The sequence below is a fragment of the Gouania willdenowi genome, chromosome 2 (assembly GCF_900634775.1).
Source record: "Gouania willdenowi chromosome 2, fGouWil2.1, whole genome shotgun sequence".
Lineage (NCBI taxonomy): Eukaryota > Metazoa > Chordata > Actinopteri > Blenniiformes > Gobiesocidae > Gouania > Gouania willdenowi.
Window position 1 is genome coordinate 2,152,666 of NC_041045.1, and position 27,464 is coordinate 2,180,129.

At 38.2% G+C, this 27,464-nt stretch overlaps 1 protein-coding gene across 6 annotated transcripts in view; it reads right to left on the minus strand.

Moving 5' to 3' along the window:
* Positions 1 to 27,464, minus strand: part of dgkza (diacylglycerol kinase, zeta a) — a 94,673-nt gene that overhangs the window by 17,643 nt on the left and 49,566 nt on the right. For 5 of the 6 annotated variants that reach the window (XM_028464874.1, XM_028464914.1, XM_028464899.1 and 2 more), the window contains 7 exons: positions 26,257 to 26,336; positions 25,774 to 25,818; positions 15,164 to 15,233; positions 12,500 to 12,540; positions 11,390 to 11,535; positions 3,596 to 3,688; positions 1,887 to 1,937 (listed from right to left, as the gene is read on the minus strand). In XM_028464874.1, the coding sequence (XP_028320675.1) occupies positions 1,887 to 1,937; positions 3,596 to 3,688; positions 11,390 to 11,535; positions 12,500 to 12,540; positions 15,164 to 15,233; positions 25,774 to 25,818; positions 26,257 to 26,336 (526 nt within the window). The remainder of the gene's footprint in view (positions 1 to 1,886; positions 1,938 to 3,595; positions 3,689 to 11,389; positions 11,536 to 12,499; positions 12,541 to 15,163; positions 15,234 to 25,773; positions 25,819 to 26,256; positions 26,337 to 27,464) is intronic. The other variant, XM_028464891.1, reaches the window with a different exon arrangement.

Below are 27,464 nucleotides of genomic sequence, written 5' to 3' on the forward strand. Positions count from 1 at the left end.
ACATAATTATAGATGGCTATACGACACGGACTAAACCTTGACACACATCACACGTTTTTATTAAACGGGTGTAGCGAACACATGGACATGTTAAATCTTGTGCAAAGTCTTGCGGTATGCAATCTTGCGTGATTTTAGCGCCATGTTCCCCTCTACGCATCTGATGCATAGAAAAATTCAATGAATAGCAATAGTTAACTCAATCATCAAATGTTTTTATGAAGTTTTTTTTAGCCATTATCGGATGATGTGGAAACTAAACAGCAATGGGGAAGATATAAAACAAAATTGGTGGCTCTATTTACTGCTATTCGGTTTTTAAAATCCCAGTGTCTTTTTCAGTCATTTAAGACAATTTAATCAATTCATTGAATGAGTATTGAATCCCCATTTGCAAAACTCCCACTCAAATTTCACACTGAAAAGAAAGCAGCTTTACTAGCCCCAAAAAAAAAAAAAAAACCCCTCCCGCTGATCAGTGGACAGAAAAGTTCCAGAGCGCCACTGATCGACATTTAAAAAGCGTATTGTGACTCCCCAAAAGCTGTTGAGCTCCGTGTCTGGCCTGTTAATGGGAAGGAAAGAAAACCGCATGTCGTCGTTTGTCAGCGTCAAAGCGTTTTAATGAGCAAAGGAGAGTTCTGCTTTAATGACACTGCTATATTTTAATGAGCAGACAGATGAGAAAAGGACTAAAACTGACAATATTAGTTTGTTACAAAGAGGATGTGACTAATGGAGGGGAATGCCAGCACAGTGAACCAATGATTAAGATAGATTGATGGATGAAAGAATTGTACTGTACATGTAATATTGCAATTTTAACAAAGAAAACAAAGAATAAAACTGAAAAGGTAAAGTCTTTAAAAGCTATTTCTAGCTGCTTAGTTAAGGCAACTGGACTTAGCCTTGAGTAGTCTGCAGTGTGGCTAATAATAATTAGCATAAGAAATGGTAGATTGGTATTAAGAGTGAACGGTGGAATCTAAGACAGGCTGTGTTCAAAATCACATACCAACATACTACTTATACTCAGTCTGACGTCAAAATAAGTATGTACTGCGTTCACATTACATACCCGGATGTATACTATATCTGGACATTTTTTTAAGTATGCACACTTGTTATACTCAACAGCACCATGAAGCATTGCGAGCAGAATGTAAAATCACCTTGGGACCAGCTTCAAGCTAAAAATCAAACATCCCCTTTTCAAAACAAAAGCATCTCTTCTTGTCTTTCATTAGTTTTTAACGCTTTTTTTAAATAGGGCTCTTGTTTTGAAGTTAACCAGAGGTTTTGTCATGAGCACAATGGCGGGTCTCCAAAAATCTCTGAAATGTGTATATGCGAATTTTATGGATCAAATGAGCACATGTTGATATTCTACTTGGTCACTTTCTCGCTTAAAGTTTTTTCAGAACTTTCAAAGGTGGAAAATCTATAGATATTTAGCCTCAGTGCGCGTCAGGTTTGAAATGCATCTTGGGAAACTTGGAAGTATATTTCAGGGGCAACAGTCATCATTCTAATCCTCCTAACCATACTTGTACTACATAATAGACAGTATAATTATGGGGAGATTTATGATCTGAACTGAATCAGTCTCTTGGATGAGAGTTGAACCATTTTCAAGCAGAACTTTAAGTCTAGTGGCTTCCACTAAGAAATCCTCTAGTGGCAAAATGCTACTTTACAAGATTTAGGTCAATGGGATCCTGAACTCTATTTATAAAGGTGGCCAACCAACCAATGATCTAAGAATTACAATCTCCTCAGGAGCGATTACGATCTGATTCGACCACAAGCAGTGAATCTTTTCATCCATAAATCTAACACGTGATCATATCCTAAAACTAATGCTGGTGGTTTTAAATGGTACTTACTTCTGTTTCTGGTCCGCAGCCGTGTGGTTGTAACGATGGATGCATCCGGCCCTGTGGGACAGAGCCCAGAAACCACACTGTGATACAAACACAAGCAGACTAGACCAGACGTAGAAGAAGGCTGGAGGATGTTTCATTACGATGCTTTTCATCTTTAACCCTCTTATTATCCTCAAATATTACTAAAACATTTTACCCTTGGGGTCAATCTGACCCTAGGGATATTTGCCTCCAGTGAGTGATTTTCAGAAAATTGTTGACCAAGTTTGTATTTAATAAAGAAACCTTGACCTGTTCTCTAGCGCCACCATCAGGCTTAAAATTAATTTATCTTGAATAGTTTTCATCCAAATCTTCTCTAATTTGAGGTGCACATTCATGACTCTCACAGAATGAACCATATTGATTGATGTTGGTGACGACCTCCCCCCCAATAAACATATATATTGACTTATTTTTAACACAATATCAGTTCTACTTGGTCATGTATCAACTCAAAAGTATAAACTCTGCACCTGCAGGTGTAGGGATGTAAGAAACACGTTTTACACAGCTAAAATAACTAAAGAAAGAGGAACACCAATGCGTGAAATAAAATCTTCATAATAATATGCTTTACCAATTGTTCCTTTCAAATCAGGAAGTCATGGAAAAAAAGCCAATATAATTTTTTGAATGGGGTCAAATTGACGCCAAGAATAACAGGAGGGTTAACTGCGTTTCTGATTGATTAATGGCTTTTGTGTGGCAATTTGGCAACTTTTCATCAGGTTTGTAACTCATACATGGCACCATTCTAGAATGGATTCTATCTTTATTCATCAACGTAGCATTTCCTGCTCTTGTACCATTAATATATTGGGAATTGTTGATGATAGGGATGTAACGATTAATCGTAAGGCAGTTAAAAATCGATTCATAGGTACCACGGTTCACATCGACGCTCTGAAAATTGAATCGCAGTACTTTTTTTAAACAGCAGAGGGCGCTATTTATTAATCCTTCCAGAAGCGGACGTGACGGGCGAAATCTGCTACTATTTTCTTTCTGGCCGCCATTTACTGTTAAACATGCTCATAAATGATTCTTTACCCCTATAGCACCGAAAGAATATCTGTAATATTACGTAAATATCTGTAAAAGTCACGTTTTTCTATTAGCTCTGTCTGCTAGCATAGCTTCTCTTCTTCACTGGTGGAATAACTGCATGCCAACCGACCACTGGGTTACCAGCGCCCTCTGCTGGTCTAAACAAATATCTGACATAAATACAGTAAAATTACTGTTTTTTTTTTGTTTTGTTTTTTTAAAGTCCAATTGTTAAGGCACAAAACGCATTTTCAGTTGCACTTTTAAAAAGAAAAAGAACTATTATGCAGTTTTGAATTGTTTACTATAGAACCAGAATTTAAATTAATAGGCTTCTTCATTTGTATTATTTCTTTATTTATTTCATTCAAGATTTATTTTGAGTTAAATTGCATCATTTTGAATAGTTTATCAAGGGATTCTTTTGACAATGAAAAATAAAAGGAAAATAGTATAGTATTTTCCCCCAAAAAATAAAGGAATATTTTTCAGTCATTTGTCAACATTCCCATTTTGTAAAATAAATCGTGAGAAAATCGTATCGTGAACCCAGTATCGTGAATCGTTACATCCCTAGTTGATGATATTCTGCTTTCGTGTCTGTGTGTCAGTCTACTAACCGGGTGAGCTTGCTGGTCACCACAGGCGGCGTCTCCTGTGTCATGGCCTCGTCCGCGGAGCTGTCGCTGTTACCTTGTTGCCTCTGTGAGACACTGCAGCAGGACACAAGAGAACAATGGGTACACTGAGCTATTCCTGTCCAATTATTCCGATCATGCTTTTGTTTTATAGCCTTTATTCCTTAGTGAACCTTCACCGCCCACTGAAACACTGCACTCAGTTCTATAACCATATCTGTGAGAGACTAAATAAGGCAATTGTAGCTTTACTCGTTAATCAAGTCATTGTCTCCTAATGTCAAAACTGAGAACTCCAGGTATTTTTCCGCACTGATTTTTTTTATTTTGGGTTTCTGTTGGATTTGAGCGCTGCAGTAATGAGCATGAAGAAGATAAAGGGACTTGTGGAAGGAAGGAGGAGGAGAAGTAAAGCAAAGCAGTTTGAAGGGTGATAAAGTAGGACAGGCTGTGGGCAAAAGCAAGAACAGAAGGTACGTGAAATTCTTTGAAATGTCTAAACACGAGACGGCAGCAGCCGCCTCGGGACGCTCGCACCGATTCCTAAAATCTGTGGCACACTGAAGGCTTCTGTGGGACCCCAAGTCTCACAGGAGGATTAGGTAAAAGCCTCCCGTCATTGATGCTCTTGCAACACCTTCTATTACATTTTCTGGAAAACACCACAAAGTTTCCAAACACGTTCCAGGGATACTTTACTGTCACTTTCATGAAAAAAGTCAGTTTTGGCTTGACAATCTGTACCTGTTCATAGTGGCTTATCATGCAATTTAGGTGGTTTACCTCATTTCAAAGTTTGCTGGGACCTTTATAAAACCAACATTTCTTGCTTGCAAAGGTCCTTCGAGACTCGCCTCCCCCCCCAGTCAGCTAAGTCCACTCTCTTTCCTTTTCTCTTGTGTTGCACATTTTGATCTCTGTTGCGTCTCATATGTAAATAGTGCAGATAACGCCAAAGTTCTTTCTAAAAATTGGACCGCCACTAATTTCTTCCACCAGCAACTGAAGATACAATACACTACGATACGAAAAGTGTGTTTAACTGCAGCTGCAGCCCAGACTGTAATGTCCGTCCAGGCCCTTGCCCAGAAACGAGCCAAGCCGCAGAACTCACTCACACGTGCTGTCCCTCAGAGAAACACATACTAAACTCGCTCACTTGTTAATTTTGTGCAGCTTGTGTGGATTTTTTCAACAGCTTGACCTGGATATTCAATATGCTTTGAGAAAATGTTTGAAGTTATGACTGGAAAAAGGTAGAATTACCGCTTCAAGGCGTCACAAAGACGCTGTATTTTAATCAAAGGTGAAAGTAACTAATTACAGATACTCATGTTACTGTAATTGAGTTGCCTCTATGGGTACTTGTACTTTTTTGAGTATATTTCTACTTTTACTTAAGCACATTTTAAATAAAAAAGTAATTTGTTACATTTTTACACCCAACTATTACTGAGTAAATTATTATTTTTTGTTCAACGGACAATGTGAAAGTACCAACAATGAAATGCATCACATCATAATCGACCAATCAGATTAAACGTAATTCATGGCACCAAGACAGCATTGAATGGAGGTTATTTTCTAAGTTTTAGAGTTTATAAGTGTATCTATACTTAGAGCCTGAGAATTTTGTGTCATTTTATTTTAAAAAGAATTGTACATTTTGCCAAACTTGTATTTTATAATACAATATATTGTGCAAAATTTAGTCTCTTCCTTTTTAAGTTCATACACGAGATGTTTCCTGTATAAAATAAACAAACATTGAGGGGAGTACTATGTAATTGAGCTACTTTTTACTTGTACACGAGTATTTTATGTATGACTTCAATGTACTTGAGTACAATTTCAATCAAGTAACAGTACTTCTACTTGAGTAGGATATATCAGTACTCTTTATACCTCTGATTTTATTGATCCAACTGTGCAGTGGCGTCCTGGATCATTCTCACTGAAATCGACTGGCTAAACAGGAAACTGATGGTGAGCAAAGGGATCGGGTCAAATTTTATCTAAAAAAAATACATTTAAAAACAAAATATTTGGTGAGTGGGCGGCGTTCGTTGTGTTTGTCAGAGACACAGAGAGAAAGTGAAGAGAGACGAGTAATTATGGTGGGAGGAATAACGCTCACCTTTAGCCTCGACGTGGGCAAACTGCTCCACTGTGTGTGTGTGTGTGTGTGCTACAGTCGAGTGCTCCGGCATGCATTACGCTGCTCTCTCCATCCTCTGTTTTCTGACTATCTACCCCCCCCCCCCCCCCGCCTCTTGCTCTCCTCCTCATCCGCCCACTCAGTGCTCTCAGCATCGCAAATCAGCCCGCCAACATACACACTCACACACACATGCACACTAAGCGCACAGCCAAAGGGAAGTGTTGTTAGGATCAGCAGGTTGTGCTGGTTTTTCTGTTACTTTCTTTATTCTTCTTTCTCTGCTCTATATGGTAATCCTCACACATTCACATCGTGTTTTACAGCCTCGAGGAAAACGTCTTTCTTTAAGATATTTTTCCAACCAAGTTTTGAAAACACAAAAATTATAAACATTGGTAAAGCATAAAATCAATGGGACAAGAAGGTTGGAATTTAGTATTTAGACATGGGTAATATTTTTAGTGTTGTGGTGGTCAAGACCGGTCTTGGTCTCGAGACCAAATTTTAAAGGTCTTGGTCTTGTCTCGGACTCGGGATTTTCCGTCAAGACCGTTCGAGACCAGCACTAATTCCTGCTATTTTTAAACTTTTTTATAATGTGATAATAACACGGAGAAGAACGGGATGAAACAGTCCTTTATTCATTATTTAATCCACCCCGTATAATGACCACAACCTTCCTTAATGTGACTGAGTGACGTGTGTGACACATTCATACGTGTGTGGCTACGGTGTCAGTTTGGACAATGGAGCGCAAAGGAGAAATGAACTAATCACCGGTAAAAATCCCAGTAAAACTCCAGAAAACAATCACCATGAATAAATATCATCTCCCTGGTAAAGACAGTAGCTCTAATAACAGGTAAAATAATAAACTGATGATATTACAGCCTGTGAAGGCTGGATAGGGGACGCACTTACTCTGCTTCTGGGTCCTAGTGCCAGCCGACCGGTGACGCCTGTTCCGTTTACCGTGTTTACAGAGGTCCGTGTGTGTTTAATAAGTCCGTGTGTGTTTAATAAGTCCGTGTGTGTCCGTTTGAAAGTCTGCATATTTATACATCTGTCCATCCACTCTTTTCATTATATCTATGTCTTTTAAGGCTTTATTACATAATGTCGGCTGTAGTCCGGGCCGCCGCCATCTTGGATTATGTCGTCACCAGCGCGTCATCGCCGCAGAGTTGCAAGAGCATAGAATGAGTCAAATAAGTGTAAAGAGGTCTTATATTAGTCTATTTTCTTTTTAAAGTGGTGTTTTTTGTGTCTTTAGACTCCAATTACATTTATGTATATAATATGTTCCCCACAATATAAACAGGTTCACAATATAATTATTTTTTATAGTTTCTGTTTCTACTGTATCCAGAATAATAATAATAATTCTCAACAAGAACAATTGGTTGATTTGTCACATGACTTTTCCAGGGTTTGAGTTTGTTTTATTTAGTTTCACATCTACCTGTAGATCTATGTTTTTTACACTGATGACAACTAGTTTGTAGTTTTATTTCAGAAAGTTTCACTTTTACAGTTACAGTTGGAAACCTTTGTTAACTGAATATCCTAGTTACATTACAGCAACCAAATTAAACTATATCAACTAAGTGAATTAATAAAATAACCTGTGTAAAGGCTTTTTCAAACTAAAAAAATATCTTGTGAATTCTGTGACCTGTTGACCTGAACAACTCAAAGAAACACTTGCTGTACATTCAGCTGACATAAAAATCTTGTTTTCAAATATGTAGAATAATTGTGAATTTATCAGTAGCAGTAGTAGTTTTAATATTTTAGTTAATTTTTTTCCAGGCACCTTTTTTGTCCGTCAAATGTATTTAAAATAAACTAAAATTAAAGAGAGATGTTATTTAACTGTTGAACCTTGCCATAATTTTTTTTTTTTATAGATTTTTTTAAATTGAAAAAAATAATGTTTATGGTCTTGGTCTTGGTCTCGGCTTGTCTCGGTCTTGGTCTTGACTCGGTCTTGGCTCCCGAAAGTCTTGGTCTTGTCTTGGTCTCGGTGCATTCTGGTCTCGGGCAAGTCTTGGTCTCGGATAGTGCGGTCTTGAACACAACACTAAATATTTTCTTTCAAGTCAACAAATTATATTTAAAAGAAAGTCATTTATATCATATATATATATATATATATATTATAAAAAAATATGAGATCAAGTAAAGGTTCTACGCGAATGCATCATCAAACAAAAAGACAAAATTTCTTTTATCAGATCAAAACATACCGTCGGCCTCATTGATCAATAAATTGTAGATCAGTTTCATTTGTTTGCCCTCAAAAACTCTACCAAAGTTACTTCCCAACACATCTTTTTTACTGATTAAAAGTTGGGGAATGCAGGGTTCAAACTAGAACAAAAACACCTCTTTGCATCTGTCTATGGGACTCCACATCCCACAATGCAATGTGCAATACGTCAATAAACAGAGCGTTTACGGTGGAGGTAATAATTTCAACCATTTGCATCGTTCTTCAGGAAATAATTTTCTATTTATTGATCGATGAGGCCTATGTCTATGGATTTATTGGATAAAAACATTTTGTGATAGTTTTTTTTAAGTCCATTACAAACTTTCCAAAATGTTCCATAGCCATCAAAAGCACCAATGACAATGGCTTTAACAAAGCTTGCCTAAGGAAAAAGAACAGTTCATTACAGTTACAACCCTCAAAAATCACCACTTAGATCCAGCGTGTGTGCCTCCTAGACATCCGCTCAATAATACCCTCCCCATAGATGAACACAGCAGGAGGAACCATTAAGAAGACAAGACACCAGCACAAGAAAAAACCGAGACATCGAACCTTGAAGCAACAGAGTCTGGTTCCTGCTTTAACACAACTAGTCTAATAAACCGTCTCACTAATTGGTTCTCACAATCCAATTCTAATGAAAAGCCAATTAGCTTTTACCCCTTGAACAACTCAAACAATCCTTTACCTACTTCCCTCTCTTTTTTTACCACCAGAGTACTTTGTCAAGGCATTTGGATCCCAACTTGTTAAAGCTACTTTAATTAATAGAAGTGAAATGTCTCAAAGTCTCATTTGGCCAAAACTCAACCTGCAAGTGGTGAAACTCTTTCAAAATACCGTCAAAAGTTTAGTGCATTAAAGTTTCAAAAGGTAAAGAAGATTGCACTCCAACTCGTACATTTGATATGAATAAATGGGATCAAGCATTTAGTGCTCGTCTATCTATTCACCTTTGCTATAAGTGTTTTAAATAATAAAAAAAACCAAATACTATTGATACTGCAATGCCTGGTCGGACTAGATTTGGCTGGATAGCTATGGTACATTATTGAAAACAAAAATCATGCTGCGTTTCTTGATGTTTCTCCATGCAGTCCTATTCATCGCTGTTTGTTGCCAACTCTATGGCCAAGTCTATTCCTTGTGATTTCATATTTGTTTTTACCACATCCTTGCACTTAAGATTGGTCTCCCTTGGTTGCATTTTTCTTCACAACGTGAAAAATACAAAAGTTGTTCTGGAAGTCTTTAATTTTTCATTCTGTGTACATGGCCTAGCTACAGTAGCCATCTGAGGCCATTCTCAATCAAGACGTCTTCCATAGATGGTAGTCCAGCACCATGCAGGATTGCTAGATTTGTAACCTCAACTGTCTCATCATGTAGGCATGGAGCTTCTTGATCGGATAGCAGTAGATAGTCCAGGTTTATACATCATATTAGGGCTGATAGTACAACAGCTCTATAAACACATTAAAAGGAAGCCACGTATTCATTTACCATAACAAGAAAACACAATGAGGTTTGAAGGATAAGATCAAAATACCTGACCATAATAACTGTCATGAAGTGTCCAAATGACAACATTCAGTTTGTTCAGGTCTGATTGTGCAACTAAAAAGCCAAGATTGTGGTTTCTCTCCAGTAAAGTAGAACTGGCGGATAGTCTATATGGCCACATGTAAACAATTATTACATGTATTAAAAGGTTATAAGTTGATTTCTTTCACAAATCGCACCAAAAACTCCTAGAAAACTAGTTTAGAAAAGTAGCGTCTGCATGCTCCACAACACATAAAGCTGTAGTAATATAATTTAAATCTTTAACTTTTCCGACAAGCCCAGAACCCCATCGACTTGTTCCCAAGTTTTAAAAAAAGTAATTCTCCATCTTCTTCTTCTTCCGAGGAGCTTGTTTTCTCTCATTCAGAGATTTACTGAGCCTCATCAGAGAGCAGCTCTAACAGGTTCCTGTTGGTGAGAATTTAATCTGTGCGAGTGTGTCTGTGTAAATATGGTTAAAGGGATTTCATGTGGCAGGAGGGCAGGCAGAAAATCTGTTATACACAGACACACAAACAGTAGAAACACACCCACAGCCGTAAATGTTGTTATAGTAGGGCTGCTACAAAGCATATCCCCTGCAAATTACACACCTACACACGGACAGGCTGATGACAATCTCCAGCATGGCTTCACACAAGCATTGGTCCTGTCAAGTTGGAAAAGGTGCCACAACTAAAAAGGAAGGAAAAGGTGGATCCAATAGAAGGTGGCAATAATTGCCATTTGAACATTGGCTGGAATTACATATATCACTGCTCCCCAACCTCCGGGTCATAGACTCATACCGGTCCCCAAAGAAAGGCGTGTAAAGGCATACCAGGAGTCTCCAGCTAAGCTAACATAGGAGAAGCAAGCTGCATGTTTTGTGTTGGGCAATAAAAGCAAGAAAAGTACAACCTGTATTTGTGCCTATGTCTAGAACCTTTACTGGTCAGCAGTCAACTAGTAACAATAACTTTTTTTCCGCACAACAGTCCCCCAATTTGTCTGTGAACACGAGCCGTAGACGAGAACTATCTCTCTGCTGAAGATCGCGGTCTATGTCCAATACAACAGCTCAATCTGAGACGTCTCAGGTTACTATCCTTCAAATTATTGTGTTTTACAGGAACTTGCACAATGTGATAGTAATGGAGTTCCTAACTCTCCTCTAGTCAATGATGTATAGGTAATTTCTAGGTATGATTAAATATATGATTATGATTATGCCATGACGTTTTAAAATGGAAAGACTGTGGTTGCTGTGCTGGAATTGGTGAGACCATAAGTTAAGAAAAATGCTGGTGACATGGAACGTTTCTGCCTTTTTCAAGAAAATTAAAAACTAATAATTCTATTTAAGGCTGCAACTTCCCACCAATTCCAGTCCCAGAAACGTCAAGCAGAAAAGCCCAATGAATTCCTGAACGGTGGCTTTTTCAGTGCTATGACTTATATTTGTTTGCAGGGTTTGTTTTTATCCTACTCAACTAAAAGTCAGTTTTGTCGCCCAAACTTTCTGTATTGACCTCATTTTTGTTATAATTTAGATATCTGTCAAAGCCTTTACTGACTGTGGAAGACAGTGATTTCCTATCTGTTCGGAAGATTATGCTTTCTTGTAGAAAAGTATTGGATCAAGTCTGGAAAACTGGATTGTCTCTGTAAAGTTATAGCCATACTTGATGTCAGTCAGAAAAATGGCTATTGCTTTGGCAGCCGAGGGTTCACAAGGACAGCGCAGACTAATCGTTGACCGTGACAGAATTAAGGTGTTAACTGATCTCACCTGCTGTTCTCCACCTCCGACGATGAAAGGTCGACCAGGTCAGGCATTGCTGATGGCGACGTTCCGACCGTCATCATAACTACCAGTTCAGGGTCTAGAATGAAGATCTCCTCCAGGGAAATTTCCGATACATAGTGAAGGTGCTCCTGAAAGGTGAACAAAAGTAGGAGAAATAACCTACTGACATCAACAGTAAATGGCCTACAAATAGCTACTGTATATGGCATTTTTCTATCGTTATTAGCCTCACTTCTACTAGCTGTAACCAAGAGACTGTGTGCAACTTCTTGTTTTTATAGCATGTCATTTTAATCAAATGTACCAGCTTTTGGTACACACATGAAATTTGTGCACTGTATATGGCGGCTTGTCCAGGACATGTGGATGTTGAAAGTGATTGCCAGAAAAAGACTGTTAATGTTAGCCGTTACCATGGTAACAGGATGAAATGGAGTGAATAAAGTGGATGGTATTAATACAATCAGTAACTGATGGAAGTCAGAAGTAAACGAGTAGAAAACATAAAATAGGGTCTTCTGAGGAGAATCACTCATCCATAGTTGTTCAATTCCAACAAGCATAAGCATGGTCTATGGTTAAATGAAGTTCAGGTGAGGAAAAGCAAAGGAATCCATTGTTTGAGACAAAAGAAGAAGGAAGAACTCAGGAAGAAAGTTCATCATAAAAGAAAACCAGTGTTTCTTTCTATAAGATGACAAATTTGCTGGCACTTTTCTGGTGAGTTGTTTCGTTCTCAGTATCTGCTCAAGTTTCTCTTTTTCCCTAAATTTTTCATACATACAATTGAAGCAGTGAAATAGCTATTGGATTAGCCACTATGACTTATCTGCAATATACTGTTTGTTATTTGGTCAACTCTTAAAGACGATACCTGGAAATATTTTGGTTCATTTTGTCCAGTTTCCCCACCGTTTCCTCAAGAAAATCTAACCATTACCCTCACATACATGTCCACGTTTCTCTTTGCACGTTAATTATTAATAGACTGAATACATTTACACTGGCAAAGATCAATTCCCGACTGCCCAGGTGTACTAATGTGTTATTTCAAGGTTGCTGTGAAGATGAAATGAACTGATAGAGGCTCACCTGTGCTCTGTCAATGCGGTAGAATCGGTCTGCTGTTGTCGCTGAGGAAGCAAATACAACGGCATCATTTTCTGCTGTGGTTAAAAACAAGTATTACAGCATCAGACCAAGAAAATTCCCTGCATATTAAATTCCTGATGTGCTCCAGCGGTCGTCATTTTCAGCTTGAAGACAGTGGGTTCAATTCTTTAGCTTGTTGAAGATGGCTAGCATATCATACCAAAGAAAATGTTCTTTTAAATGTCGAACTGTGCATACTAATGAGATTATTGTGGGACGTGCAGCCGTTTGGAACGAACCTCGATATCATCTCCATAACAAGCACGATGTCAGGCAGTTTCCAAAGAAACTTTCATTCATGTGGAACCACTCCCAACTTCATGACTTTATACAATTACTACATGCCAAACATGCCTGGTATAGGGAAAGCAAGGCCCATTCAAGGTTATAATAGTACATTATAGTACACAAAGCAACGCAATGACTATAACATTTAGACAGAGATTGTAAAATCGAGAAGTGCAAGATTGAAATAAACTAAAGCTCAGCTGTAACGGTCCAAAACTATAGTTTAATTTAGCCTTTGTTATTTATATGTTTATAACGCCCTCTAGTGTTTTAAATAAAGGTGGAACTTATGTTCTAAATATAGTTCCGCCCGACCTCGGTGCGTACAAAGCCCAAACAGCGCCAACGGCAGCCACGATTTTCCTGACTTCAGGTAAAATAATAAGTGTTTAATAAAATGTGAAATAATAATAAAGCCCAGATATTTATTTCTATTCTTTGTTTAAACAGCCACTGAGAAAAAGCAGTGCAATTTTCGAGTCTTAGATGAGCATTTTAGCCCCTCGTTGGACGACAGCTCACGAGGTTTGTTTCTTTTTATTGTGTCTGTAATTTTTTTTTCTTGTAAATGAAACATGTTAATATATTTTTGTATCTGTTTTTGTGAGCAGTTCTCACGGGTTGTCAAGAGCTAATAAACCCCGTTTTCTCTACCTCGTGCCTATGCCATTCCTTGATGGTGCTACATCAGCCATTACATTTTGTTTAAAATCGAGGTTTATTCTCTTTATTCATTTTCTTTTTCAGTTTTTGACTGCGGATGCTTAGCCCGAGGTCATTGACATGTGAGAGTCTCTGTATGGGATCTTGTACAGAGTCTTTATTGATTAATTTGATCCATTTTCTTAATTCCCTACATTTTGTTATTTCTATTTTTACATGAACTTTATGTAACTCATTTAAAGTGAAAGCATGCTAACGCTGGGTTGGAGTATTAGGTCATCTCCTGTGGGATTACCAATATAAAGGCATGTATAGCTACGGTGGGGAGATTAGGATTTATTTACCCATAGCACCCTCATTGCTGTTCTACCCGCACGCTTTCAGCTCAACGGTTTCTGTTTCTACTGTGCCTCGTTACTAAATTCCACCAGGACTCTGTGATATTTTTGGTTCGCTGCAGTGTGAGATTAATATTCATGACAGCCAACAATAAACACAAATTTGACACCTGTCCCTGAAACCTGGGATTCATTATTAGAGACGCACGATAATTATTGTTCGGATAACTTTTTGGTCGATAATAGCAATTCCTATTAACCCGATATATTGACCCAATTACAAAATTATGCAAACGCTACTACGTGCCAAGGTTGGGGTCAATTATAATTGTAATAGCATAATCGATAGTTAATTAAAATTACGACATAATTATAATTGGAAAAAAAGATTCTCGCTGTTGTAATTATAGTTGTAATTGAATTCAGATAAGTGACTTTAATTGCAATTGGCATAGAATTTCTATAAAAACTGGGTAAGATGCTTTCACTGAAAATAATAATACCAATATTTTAATGGATAAGGTAACAAGGTAACCAAAAGAAATGAGAAAATACTGTTTTTTAGTGTATTTTACAGCTAATTTAAGTCATGGGTCAAAACTGACCCATTATCATAAGAGATACTAAGAGAAAGGTTATGCTTTATGGGGTTATTCATTAAAAGACTGTGATTGAACTTTAGTAATTGTGAAAATAATTGTAATTGATTTTCAGGGGAAAAATTATAATTTAAATTTTAAATGTAATTGGAAAACATGCTGGTCATCGTAATTGCAGTTGAGTTGTAATTGAACAATAAACATGGATAAAATTGTAAAATATAATTGATCCCAACCCTGCTACCTTTTTTGGACATTTGTAGTTTTTTTTACCACTGCAGACGTCGCGAGCCTTCACGGCAGTCAGATTATTACATCACCTAGTTGAAGTGCATCTGATTGTCAAAACAAACATGATGGCCTCTTCCTAACTCCTTTCCTTAACCCCATAACGTCATCCATGGGGTTATGGAAAAGTGGATAGGAAAGGAGATAGGAGGGACTGTTGGGACGCAGCCACTGTCACTGTGACAGAGTTCCTTCAAAGTGTCAAAGAAGAAAGCACAGGAAGTGCTCACAGACTGAATTTATAGCTTTACTTAGACCTGCTGCCGCCTGTCACTTTAAAAACCCAGTTGTTCCCCATGAGGCAAAACCTTTATCAATCAAAGCTGTACCTTGTATATGATAAGACAGGCCAAAAAGTAAAAGGTGAATCTACGCAGCCTTCGTTAGACCCTATTGTGCTGAACGTATTCTCATTGTGATGTACTTACAGTCAAGGAAACACCACTTTGGAGACAATCGCTGCGAAGAAAGCATCTTTGGCTCGTTGGTTGCCTCCTCCTGAAAGACACACACAAAGGGAGATTACAGAGCAGGAGATAACGGTGACAGCGAAGGAGCTCAGACCAACGGCACCTTTTCTCATCAGTGATCCATTAATCCATAGAACAGAAGGGCTGACGGAGAAGCTGGGAGGGAGAAGAAGTGGCTGGGTGGGGAAGAACATCTGTCTCACTGGGGTTTCTAAAACTGAACATTGATCTTTCATACATTAATCCTAATGAGACTGGAATCAGAGATCAAGTTTGTCTTAATGTGGGATTACAAAACTTTGTTCACCCATAGTTTTCACAAAACTGACCAACGAGGTTTGCGTACACGTGTTGTTGTTGTTGATCAACTAACTTGGAACACAGAGGATCACATCCGTGTTTAATGCGTTTGACTCCAATGAGTATTTAATCTGGGAATCACTGCCGAAGACGAGATGTAAATAAACCAGTTTAACACCTTTGACAGCCTGACACAGCTCTACCCACAGATGGCTGCAGTTACTGATGAAGGCAGGGAGTAAATAGAACAAAATAAAAGACATGGCGAGATCAGATATTTTCTACTGAGTCAGCATTTTAGGAAATAATATAATTTTAAACCCTTTCATATCAGCTACAGGTTAACTAACAATGTATGCATTTATCTATTTGCGTGTGCACATAGTTTAACGCTCTTTAATTGGGATTTTTAAAAAACAAAATAATTTTTAAACACCAAAATCACAATCACAGCAAACACCTTCGATTTTTAAAAAAGCTGCTTAGGGGAAACTCCAGCACCCAAAGGGTTAATAACTATCTTAAAGAAGTGCATATGTCATTAAAGTGACAGTAATGAGATGAGGTGGTATGAAGGCTTTTCTTTTCTTGGGTCCAGCTTCGACTTCAGCAGAAAATTCTAAACTTTTTTTTCCAGTGACTTTAAAAAAAAAAAAAATCCAGTTCCCAATTAGCTCTGAAAGCAGTGGCTGGACTTTTACCAAGATGAAAAACAGAGCGAGCATTACTGAGCCTCATGGCTCCATGCGTGGCTTTCACATTTTTGTTTACCAAGCTCTTCATGGTCCTGCCTTCGACCACACTGTCTGACATCTTAGAAGTGCAGACTGTCCCCGGATCAAAGACTGAATGTCGTGACAGAGCCGATGTCCGAAGCTGTGAAGTTTTCTACCTCTTTTGATTTGTTTTGCTCATTTATTCTTCAGTTTAACTATTTGCAACAAAAGTGCTTCCAACATTATCCGTTTGACACAAACACTGTAGTTAAAACAGCTATTGCTAAAAACCACACATTTCCTTATCTACTTTATAGGTTTATAAAGAAAAATAATACAGTATTTTCTAGTTTTTTTCCCCCCAAAAAAATAAAGGAATATTTTTCAATCATCATTTGACTACAGTCCCATTTTGTAAAATAAATCGTGAGAGAATCATATCGTGAACCCAGTATCGTGAATCGAATCGTATCAGGAGTTGAGTTGAGTGAAACCCCCACCTGCATGTTTTGGGACAATATCATGCATTTCCAAAATATTTTTCCCTGTAAAACAGATAGTTTAACATCTAGCAAGTGACGTAACAAATATTAAGTGACTTAACCTTGCATAAAAAAATGGTTTCTAGAACCATCATTACGGTAAATAATTACCTAGAATTTATTGACCTTATAATTGGAGACCCTACCTCTAAGATTTAAACATGTCAATATTTTTCTGCCAACTTTAAAGAGAAAACAACCAGTATTGACTAAAGCGGACTAAACTAAATGTTTGACTAAACTGGGCTGTCAGTTTATTCCTTTATGGAAATGCATTTCACTCTCCAAACACTGCAGTTTCTCTTCATTCCAATGATACACCTTGCAAGAGGCTAAACTACTGGGCATTGCAATGAATGGACTGAAAGCAAAAGAAATGGTCTTTTAGAGACGCGACAGGAAGAAATGCAAACTGCTCATGCCAACGGTGACAGAACGCCTGGCTGAAGTAAACTCCTCTCCTACTTGCCTCCATCCCATCGTTTGTCTCCGCTTATCTAATCCCACTGTCAACTTTTCGCAGCCGAGTTGAGCTGAGCAAAATGCCTGCAGGCTTTCACGGGAAGACACCTGAACACACTTGGCAAAATGCGAGTCATGTGACTGACTCCGGTCCACAATTATTCTCCTCACCTCGACTCCATTCACTACCTTAACCTTCATTAAGTTGGAGCTCAAAGAATCCAAACAAAGACAGAGCACACAACAACGAGGCCTGGGATATCGTACAAATAAACAGGAATGAATGAGAGGCAGAATGTGCTGGAATATGACCAGGTTAAACGATTTCAGCACGATGTCTCACTATCCAGGTTTGACAACAAAAAGAGAATGTCTACCAACAGAAAATCAGCTCAATTTTCACTCTATTCACAACATAATTATTGAACTGGTGCTATCATACTCTTCACAAAGCAAGGTAAACAGCACTTCCTATAGCCTAAGCTATGCTTATCTGGATGACGAAGTCTTCACGGTGCTACAGTGACTCACTGCATCATGAAAACAAACCGGAGGCCATAGTTTAGGCTTGTTTAGGTGTTGGCTGTGAATAGATGCTTTAGAAACACGACTTCAGCGACTCTGGTGACTAGACTCTGCTGTTGTTCAGTGCTCTCAGGGTTATGTATGTTGACAATTGGTGTAGTCATAACATAGCAGATCTATCCTCAGGCAGAGGCCTTGGTGAATGCTATCAGTGTACAATGGTATCTGGCCTGCTTAGGGAGGCCAGATACCAGAGAGTTCTGTAATTACATATCACCTTGTGTATTTGATAGGGATGTAACGATTAATCGTAAGGCAGTTAAAAATCGATTCATAGGTATCACGATTGATATCGATCTTCTGAAAATTGAATCGCAGTACTTTTTTTTAACGCTATCCAGAAGTGTAGGCGGCGGGCGGAGTCTGCTAATACTTTCTTTCTGGCCGCCTTCTACTCTTAAATATGTTAATAAATGATTCATTACCCCTTTAGCACCGAAAGAATATCTGTAATATTACATGAATATCTGTAAAAGTCACGTTATTCTATTAGCTCTGTCTGCTAGCATAGCATCTCTTCTTCACTGCTAGATTAGCTGCATGCCAACCGACCACGGGGTTACCAGCGCCCTCTGCTGGTCCAAACAAATATCTGACGTAAATACAGGGCAATGACGTTTTTTTTTTTTTTTTTTAAGTCCAATTGTTAAGACACAAAATACATTTTCAGTTGCACTTTTAAAAAGAAAAATAACTATTATGCCGTTTTGCATTGTTTATTATAGAACCAGAATTTAAATTAATAAGCTTCTTCTTCATTTGTATTATTCCTTTATATTTTTAGTTAAATTGCATTATTTTGAACAGTTTATCAAGGGATTCTTTTGACAATGAAAAATAAAAGCAAAATAGTACAGTATTTTCTAGTATTTCCCCCCAAAAAAATAAAGGAATATTTTTCAATCATCATTTGTCTACAGTCTCATTTTGTAAAATAAATCGTGAGAGAATCGTATCGTGAACCCAATATCGTGAATCGAATCGTATCGGGAGTTGAGTGAATCGTTACATCCCTAGTATTTGAGTATTCCTGCTATAGTATAAACATTGTTGGTGAGGACAAAAAAAACTTTGCAAAAGTTGTGTCGGCAGAATGACAAAAAGTGACTATTGTACAACAGCATGAGTCTGGGTTTATTTTTCCATTAGACAGGCCAACCTACACAATATTCATCAAGCTGTTTTATAATGGTATGGCTGATTATGTTAATTTATTGTGGCGTGTTAGGATGTGCACAGTTTATCTGTACACAATACGTTTAAAAAGCCGCAATTCTGCCAGTCACAACCTTTTCAAAGAGCTAGAATATAAAGGCATATCTTTATACTCTGTTGTTTGCAGATCAAAGAGCTCAGACCCTATGCATGGAATACATTTTACCATATGAGAGTTAATCGTGCAGGCCATTATCTGAAAGGGTTTAACCCTCTGTTTGGTCACAAACAGTCCCAGCGAGCATCGCAGAAGACGTCAAAACAAGCAATCATCGTTTCTGTTGCTATGCAACGCAGCATCAGACAAGTCACAAGCAGTGATGTAACCTATATACTGTAAAATTAGGATAGTGTTGTCAAATTAGACAGTTGGGCTTGGACTGCTTGCCCATGAGGAGGAAGATGAAACGCTCACTCTGAGATGAAGAAAGAGGGGAAGTGACATCCCTGCGGGCTGCTCACGCACACACACACGCACACACTCACTCACTATTACATATACATTCCTCTGACAAAGGGGATTACCTACTGCTACTTTTTGGATTCACGCTGAGCAACAAGGAAACGTGTTACCGACGCTCTGTTGGAATTAGCTTGATTAGATGGCCTCACATCCCCTCACAAAGCTTGTCAACACAAAGGCGAGAAGAAGTTTCTCGAAGTATCGACTGAGGACGGCTACACAATACACACACCAATTTAGTCAAGCTTCACTTTTTAAACTCCTAAATAGGACACATCTGATGAAATAGCGAAATCAAGCTTTGCTAATTCGAATATGTCGTTTTCACATACTAAGCAAACAACTACTAAGTTGTTGTTCTTTACCTTTTTTGTAAAGAACAACAACTTTACCCTCACCCTTTTTGTCCACAAAGGCTCAGAAACTTAATAGGAAATCATTAAAAACGCCTTAGTCACACTGAAACCCCCATAACTTAGCTGGACTTTTTACTTTGATGTGCAGGACTCAAATTGTCAAGCACACTGTTTTAAGAACTGAAAGGAGTGAGGAATTTACTGAATTTATTTCACCATCAACAATAAAATTAACCAAAAATATTTACTTTTTAGCTAAGCATTTTTTTCAACTTTCTAGGACTACCTAGGCAAAAAAAAAACCTACTTACATAGCATTTGTTTGCTTACACAGGGAACTTTTTAACCCGTCTAAGACCAAAAGAGCTAACTCTCACTTTAGTGTTTAAAAATAGATACTATTGATTAACTGCAATGATGACCAACGAGGCTTCAAAGAACTTACAAGACATGGACCCCCTTCATTATAGTGGGTGGCAGTACTAGCACTGTAAGTCTATACTTAGAATCTTGCTACTTACACCAGTGGTCCCCGAACACTGGGACGCAGACGGATACATGCAGCACCATATAACCCAGTGTCACTACACTGTCTCTTGGGCTCCAACAGGCTAGTAACCAAAGCTTGTCACCTCAAAAGTAAAAGCACTTCCAATTCTTTCAAAGCAATTTGTATCCCAATTCCCTCTGGTCCAGCTCACCTTGAATGGCACATATTTTGTTCCTGGTTCTCACAGACCAGTTGACAAGATAGTTTTGACATTTTGCTAAAAGGACTCTTGAGTATTTTACTCGAGATGGCAGATGTTATCAGCCAATATTTGTGATAAAATATAATAAGAGCAGATGGTACCTTTTTGCTAGCTCTCATTAACAAACCAGACAATGCCAAGCTACGTGGTTTAAATATAAAAACACAAAATCATTTTTATCAGAGTTTTCGTGTCCTTGCCTTCTAATATTAGTTCTGACCACATTTAGAGATTTAAATCAAATCTTCATTTGTTGAGGTGGGATGTTAACAAATTGTTGTGTTTGCTTCTCAGCAAGCATTTGAAGAGTTAACATCCTCAGAAACATTAGAATTATACTTACATGATGTTGAATATTCTTCTATTTCTGGCACAGAAATAGTTTGTTGTGTCTAATATCCCTTGATATGTGGGAATCGATATTTTGAAGATTTCAGCCAATCAGCATCAAGTTCTTGGCACAATTTATTTACAATCCACATGTTACTCTATGATGAAATAGCATTTCAATCCATTGTTTTAGCGCTTTGTTTCGCATTACCCAGTGTCTTGGACGTTAAAGGTGCAGTCCGCGACTCTCAGATCCCTCTCTCCCCGCTGCTCTCTTGCCCTGCCTCCAAACTATCCAAAGTCCCTCGCTCAGAGGAGCTAACAAGCTAACGTTAGTCTGACAGCAACATCACAGTAATATAACGTGCTCTGTTAAAAGCACATTACTGCAGCGCTTCGCTCTCTCTATGTGCACACACCTCAGCAGCAGCAGCAGCAACACGGTGTCACTTACAGCAGCCCACACGGAGGCTGCTGCGCGCACATGAACAACACATGCACCACAGAGTTCTAGTGTAACAATAACAAAACAAACATAATGTAAATCAAGCAGCAGTAACTGCAGTCACCAATTCCATCTTCCACTCCTCCAGACCATATACTGTAAAAAAAGACAGCGCTCTAACTCCGGGAAAGGACTGTGAGCAACAGCTGACAGACAGCCCATCAAACACAATCCTGGTTCTGATTGGTTCTTTTTGCTCGGTCGCAATGCATTCTGGCAATCTGCCAAAGGCTGCAGGAAAAGCAGGGGGCGGGGCTCAATTAGTCTGTTTTTTCACACAAACTACTAGTTTGATGTAAAGCTGTCCTTACATTGTGACAGCTTTAGCAAATATGACAAAAAGTCACTTTTATAAGAGTTGCAGACTGCACCTTTAAGACGATTGTTATTTGTTGTTGTTGTGGAGCCGTTTTTGTTGAAGGGAAACTCAACCAAAATGAAAATTCTTTTCACTCACTACCTGCAACTAAACTTCCTGTGATTTGTTCTTTAAATTGGATAAAAAACTAAAATAAAAATAAAAAAACTAGGACAATCTGAATTCAAGCATTCTGTTCTCTGCATTCATTAGCAAGGCTTTTCTAAGGAACCTAGTATTCCTCCTCTCTCTCCCACAAATTATTGAATTATGTGGATACGTGTGAACCTGCCATTGTGGAGCTCCACATTCTGACTGCACCGATCAAAAGAAACCGTTGACACTGTAGCGCTCAGCAAATCGAGAGCACTATGTGATTACCTTAAAATGCTTGAAAAGACCATTTCATTCCCTGCCAAGGCACATTTTACAGACAATATCACAAATCCTTTGAAAGGCATTGCTAAATATATACACAAATATATTTTTAGGCTTTTTGATCGTACGGAATTCCATTTCATGGCAAGGACAAACAGAGCAAAACGTATATTTTCATGATACACTTTATTTTATTTTATTTAATTATCCAAACTGAGCAATTTTGAGCTTCATTTAGAGTTGTTTTATTTCAATCCTTAAAATTGCATTGATTTTATTTCTCTTTTTTTTGAAAAACTCTTTAAAATCACATCCCTTTCCTCATTAGCCAATAAAGAATATGTTGTGGGCATCTAAGAAATGTTTTTTTCTCTCCAAAACAGTGCCATGGCGTTCATTTTTAGACGGTTTTAAACACTTTAATAAAGGTAAATAAGAGGACTATATTGATGTCTTGATCTGGAAAAAATAATTTAAGCAATGTTTGTAACAATGTGTAGCTAGGCCTCCTGAACATGGCTTAGCTAGAGGCTACATGTCAAAAACAAACATGTATACATGTGTACGACCACTTCAAATATTGAAGTTGTTGCCTTCTCCCTCAGTCGATGTTTGTTCTTCACGTGCTTCATTTGAAGGAAGCGTCGCCTCAGAAAGACACACAATAGCTGCAGTGAAAAATACATACATAACGCGTGTCTAACGTCAGTTGTGTCAATAAAAAGAAAAATCTGGTTCATATGACAACTGAGTCTTTCGGCGCACAATCCGTCAGACACGTCAACACACTGAGCCGAGGTCACTCACACATGCAGGGAAAACACAGGATAGAACATGCATCGTGCAACAACACAGAGACACATATGGGGAAACTAAGCTTGGATACGTTGGACAACATTCTTAGGAATGAAGGGCTGAGAAAATGTTGGTTTTTTTAAACATTCTTTTGGTTTAAGGGTTAAAAAAACCGCTTGCATTAGCTCGTACGTTCCTTTGATCTTCCCAGGTTGAACACATCGGTGAGGTGAGGTTTATTAGCTATGTCCCTTTCTTTTCACAACTACCTTACATTGCTAGCTCCCCCTGCTAATGCATACTGTACTGAACTACAGTAATGCAGGAGACTTGCTGGGAAGGTTGGGAAATTCATAAAAGGAAAGTAAAAGTACAGCCTTAGTCCTGGAAAATGTATTAATTAAGGACGTACAGGCTCTTCTATTTTGTTTAAGATTAATGCATTCATATTATGGACAATGTAAACAAAGAAAAACAGTGTTGAAGCATCCTTTGACATGCTACGTCTCTCTGAGGCTACTGTAATACTATATTTCTGAATTAGAGGACAAAACCAAAACTATTTAATACTTTAAAGCTTTCATAATATGCATCACAAAATAAATACAACTGTAATTTTGTGGGGTTTTTTTTGTTTCTGTTTTTACAAAATCTTAATATAAACTGAAAATTGTTGGTAAAAAAAATAATTAAGAAATTTGATTAAGAAACACTTTAAATTTGATTAAAAGAAGAATTATCATTATTTTAAATGTTAGAATTAAATAATATGTCAAGAAATATATTCTAATCAAACTCTAATGCTAACCATTTTAATCTAAATTAAATAATAAAAAAATAGGCTCGAGCCACCTTTCTCTTTATTATGGCTTATAACTTAATTATTTGTTTACCTATTTATCAGTCTAACATGATATTTTTACTAGCCTTAGCGTTAGCATCTTTAATTCTTAATAGGTTAAATTGACATTTAAAAAGCTGCGCTATGTAAAGAGTTTGCAGCAACGGTTTTGGAATGTTCCCCGCATGAATTTCTTTGATCGTTTTTTCGAAAAACTGCAACCAACTGGCTTGGACTATCATGCCCGGTCACCATGAGAACACATTGTTTAAGTCACTACCTTATTAAGGTAGAACCCATGCTTTAGGCTGTGTAGAAAGATACCGACGCTTCATCGCTGCATGTGTGCACTGTGTGTTTTCATTAGTCAGGCTCCCCTCCTCTGTTTAACCCAATATAGCTTTGTTCTGACATGACAGAGTCACTGCTGGCTTCATTTATCTGCTGAAAGACATCCTCTCTATTGTGGTTCTGACACAGTCGGCCATTAGGGAGATGGTCCAGCACGACATAACCGTAATGAATGGAACTACAATTCTCAATGTGATAGTTAGCACATTAACGATCTTTGGAGAAAAATGTCTGCTTCCCTTCGAGGGGACAGCTGTATGTTCCCTGGATGACTTTGAATACTTGCAACATCTGGCTAAACTTTCACCATTTTAAATCTAAAAAAATTGACAAGGATTTCTGTCACCAGTGTTGGGGAAAGACTGGACCATATACGCAACCAATCACTTGAATGCACTTTAGATGATATGGTCTAAACCACAATAATAAAGCTTTTAGATTGAAAACTTCTACAATGATTACCTTAACTTAAAATTTACGGAATACCATTTGTATTCTTCATTTTAACTTTGGTACAAAATCTTGCGATGTCACGGATATACCGCCTGAATTTCCTATGACCAAATTCATGGTTAAATTGGAATAGCTATGTGACAGACTAAACCCTCAGCAACATGTTTTGGGTCAATGTCACATATCCACAATATTCTTCACTGTAAAACTGGTAGCCTAATGTCTAGAAAGTAAAAAAAGAACAAATCTTGCGCAAAATCTTGCGATATAACAAACTTTACCTCCTAAAGTAAAAATCACTTCATGACACAGACTAAACCATCACCCACATGTTTTGGGAAATGTCAAACATGTCCACAGTATTCTTCATCGTAAAACTGGTGACCATGTTTATCAAATTAAAAAATCAAAGAGATGTAAAATCTTGCACAAAATCTTACTGCGAAACCTCAAAATCAAGTGTAGTCATGTCAAAACTGGCGTGATTTCAGCGGATGCATTTTGGCACATTTCTGCTCTATAAAAAAAACAAAATTCAAAATAATAGTGACTCAGATCTCATCTATTGATAACCAGTAATGACATTTAATTGGGGAAAGATGATCAAAGAAATGACACTGAAACGGGTAAACGCTGAAATTGAATTGGGGCAATTTTTAAACCAGATTAACCAATCCTAATACGTCATCTGTTTCAAGTACTGGAGAAAAATGAACCCATTTCAAAGTTAAAAAAATGCAGGATGTGGCATACAGAAGGAGATAGGCTTGGGAATGGGGGTCAGATGAAAAGCCAGATACCACCAACAATGTTTTTTTTTTTTTTTTTTTTTAAAAAGAGCTTTCTGTGCATGGTTGTATAACACACACCAGTAACCTTGCGAACCTTGTCACCCCAAAGACTACAAAAAGCCCTGTGTTTACCTGTGTGGGCGCTTGTTTACTTGAATGAAGCAGTGTGTGTGAATTTATAGCCCTGAGGAGATCAAATGTTACTTTTCCACCAAAACATTTACTCACGATGTATTCTTCACTAAAACTGACGAGACCTGATATTTAACTACACGTTTTTAGGTGAAACAGAACAGGTGGACGGCAGCGGTTAGTTTCCCTCGTGCCTCTCAGGCTAAACCACAAGCACATGACAAACGACGTCGAACTACCAACCTGCGGTCCCAAACATCGGGAAGGAAGATGGACATGACAGAAGTCCTGAAGATAAAGATCAGAGCGTAGGAAAGCAAAGAGAGAGCTTTAACAAACAGGAACAGTTTAGACGTTTAGCCAAGAAAATGGCTTTAATTGCATAATTTGAGAAGATAACGGTAAATATTAAATAAGTGCCACAAATCTAATGGGATTTGATTGAACCAGGGGTGACTCTTCGTCTTATTATGACCAAATGAGCATAAACACATGGAAAGAACAAAGGGTTTGTGTGTTTTTCTTGTTCAGTTTGTTTTTCTGTTATTTTTGTGTATGTTACATGTACCACTAACTTGATCATGGCTTGATTTTTTTCTTTGAACTGAAGCGCATCACATTCCTACAGCTTGGTTGCAGTAAGTTTCTCGTGCTTTCCGTGGACCTGTGACGTTTTGAGACACAGTACTGTGACCCCCCCCCGCCCTTACCCACACCTGTCCTTACCTCCTGCAAACGCTGGATGTGCTCTCTGCAGGTTTCCAAGTCGCTGTCACCAGGAACCACGATCAGCCCCAGGGGAATGGCTGGAGATACAGAGGAAGCAGATAATTACCCAACGGAACTCTGACATCCACTTTCACAGCTACGCCTGGCTGCAGCCCTCTGGACCTCCAGTGCACCACTTCATTTGTGGTTTGCCTTTGCAGAACTGCTGCACAACTGTAATTATATCTGAAGCAGATTGAATGAGTGGCAGCAGCGTGACCAATGTGTGCACAAACAGAAAGAACGAATGGAATCTGGGGGCTTTTCCAGGACTATTTCTACAATTTGACGTATTTCTCCTTTTGTACATGTTTCAGTAATGATTCACTACGGTTAATGAATGGACTTTTGTACTAAAGCAAAAACCAAATCTCCTCATTTTCTTCCAGCAGCCTTTCTTTTTGCTGTCGAATTTTTTGCCACAGCAGAACATTCTCCTGCGGGGACTGCTGTGTGAATCACACAGTGTGATTGGTCAGAAATATGAAGGCCAGCCTTGGGTCACTCGACATGCTGCGTGGGTGCAAGCACACATGGTCATTAAAAAGCCTGGCTGACATCCTGAAGCAGTTCAACTGTACCCCTGCTTTCCTGTTGGAGAACACTGCACTATTGGTTTTAAGGACAAACCAGTGATCATGTTATCATGACTAGCTGCTGACATCACCATTTATTACAATTAAATTATGACAGAAGTATTAAAAACGGTGAAAAAACTGCATACCTGCATCATCTAGAAAGTATTTTTTTTTCATACATTAAATTAAAAACGTGGCTTATACAGTATCTGGTGTTCTCAACTATTGGACCACGGACTGGTACTGGTACAGAGACCATTTGGTGCTGGGGATTTCTGGAAAACTTGCCACTTGCTTTTGCACTTACTGCCACCTTGGCGGCGGAGAACCATGAGATTAAAAACCTCTTCTCTCTCCAACAACTTGTCCTTAAAACTCTACAACATCCATAAGAAAAGCAAAGACTCTGGGCTGCACCTAGCCCTGTTCCATTGGTCTTGGAGTAACAACACAGAAAAACATGGACCATAAAAGTAGAGCCCTTTGAGCTTTGTTTGGACTCTGGCATTGTGTTTCCCAGCCCTTCGGCTTCTGAAAACAAGTATTTCTTGTGATCTCTTCGTAAAGATCAAAGCAAACAAAAACCCA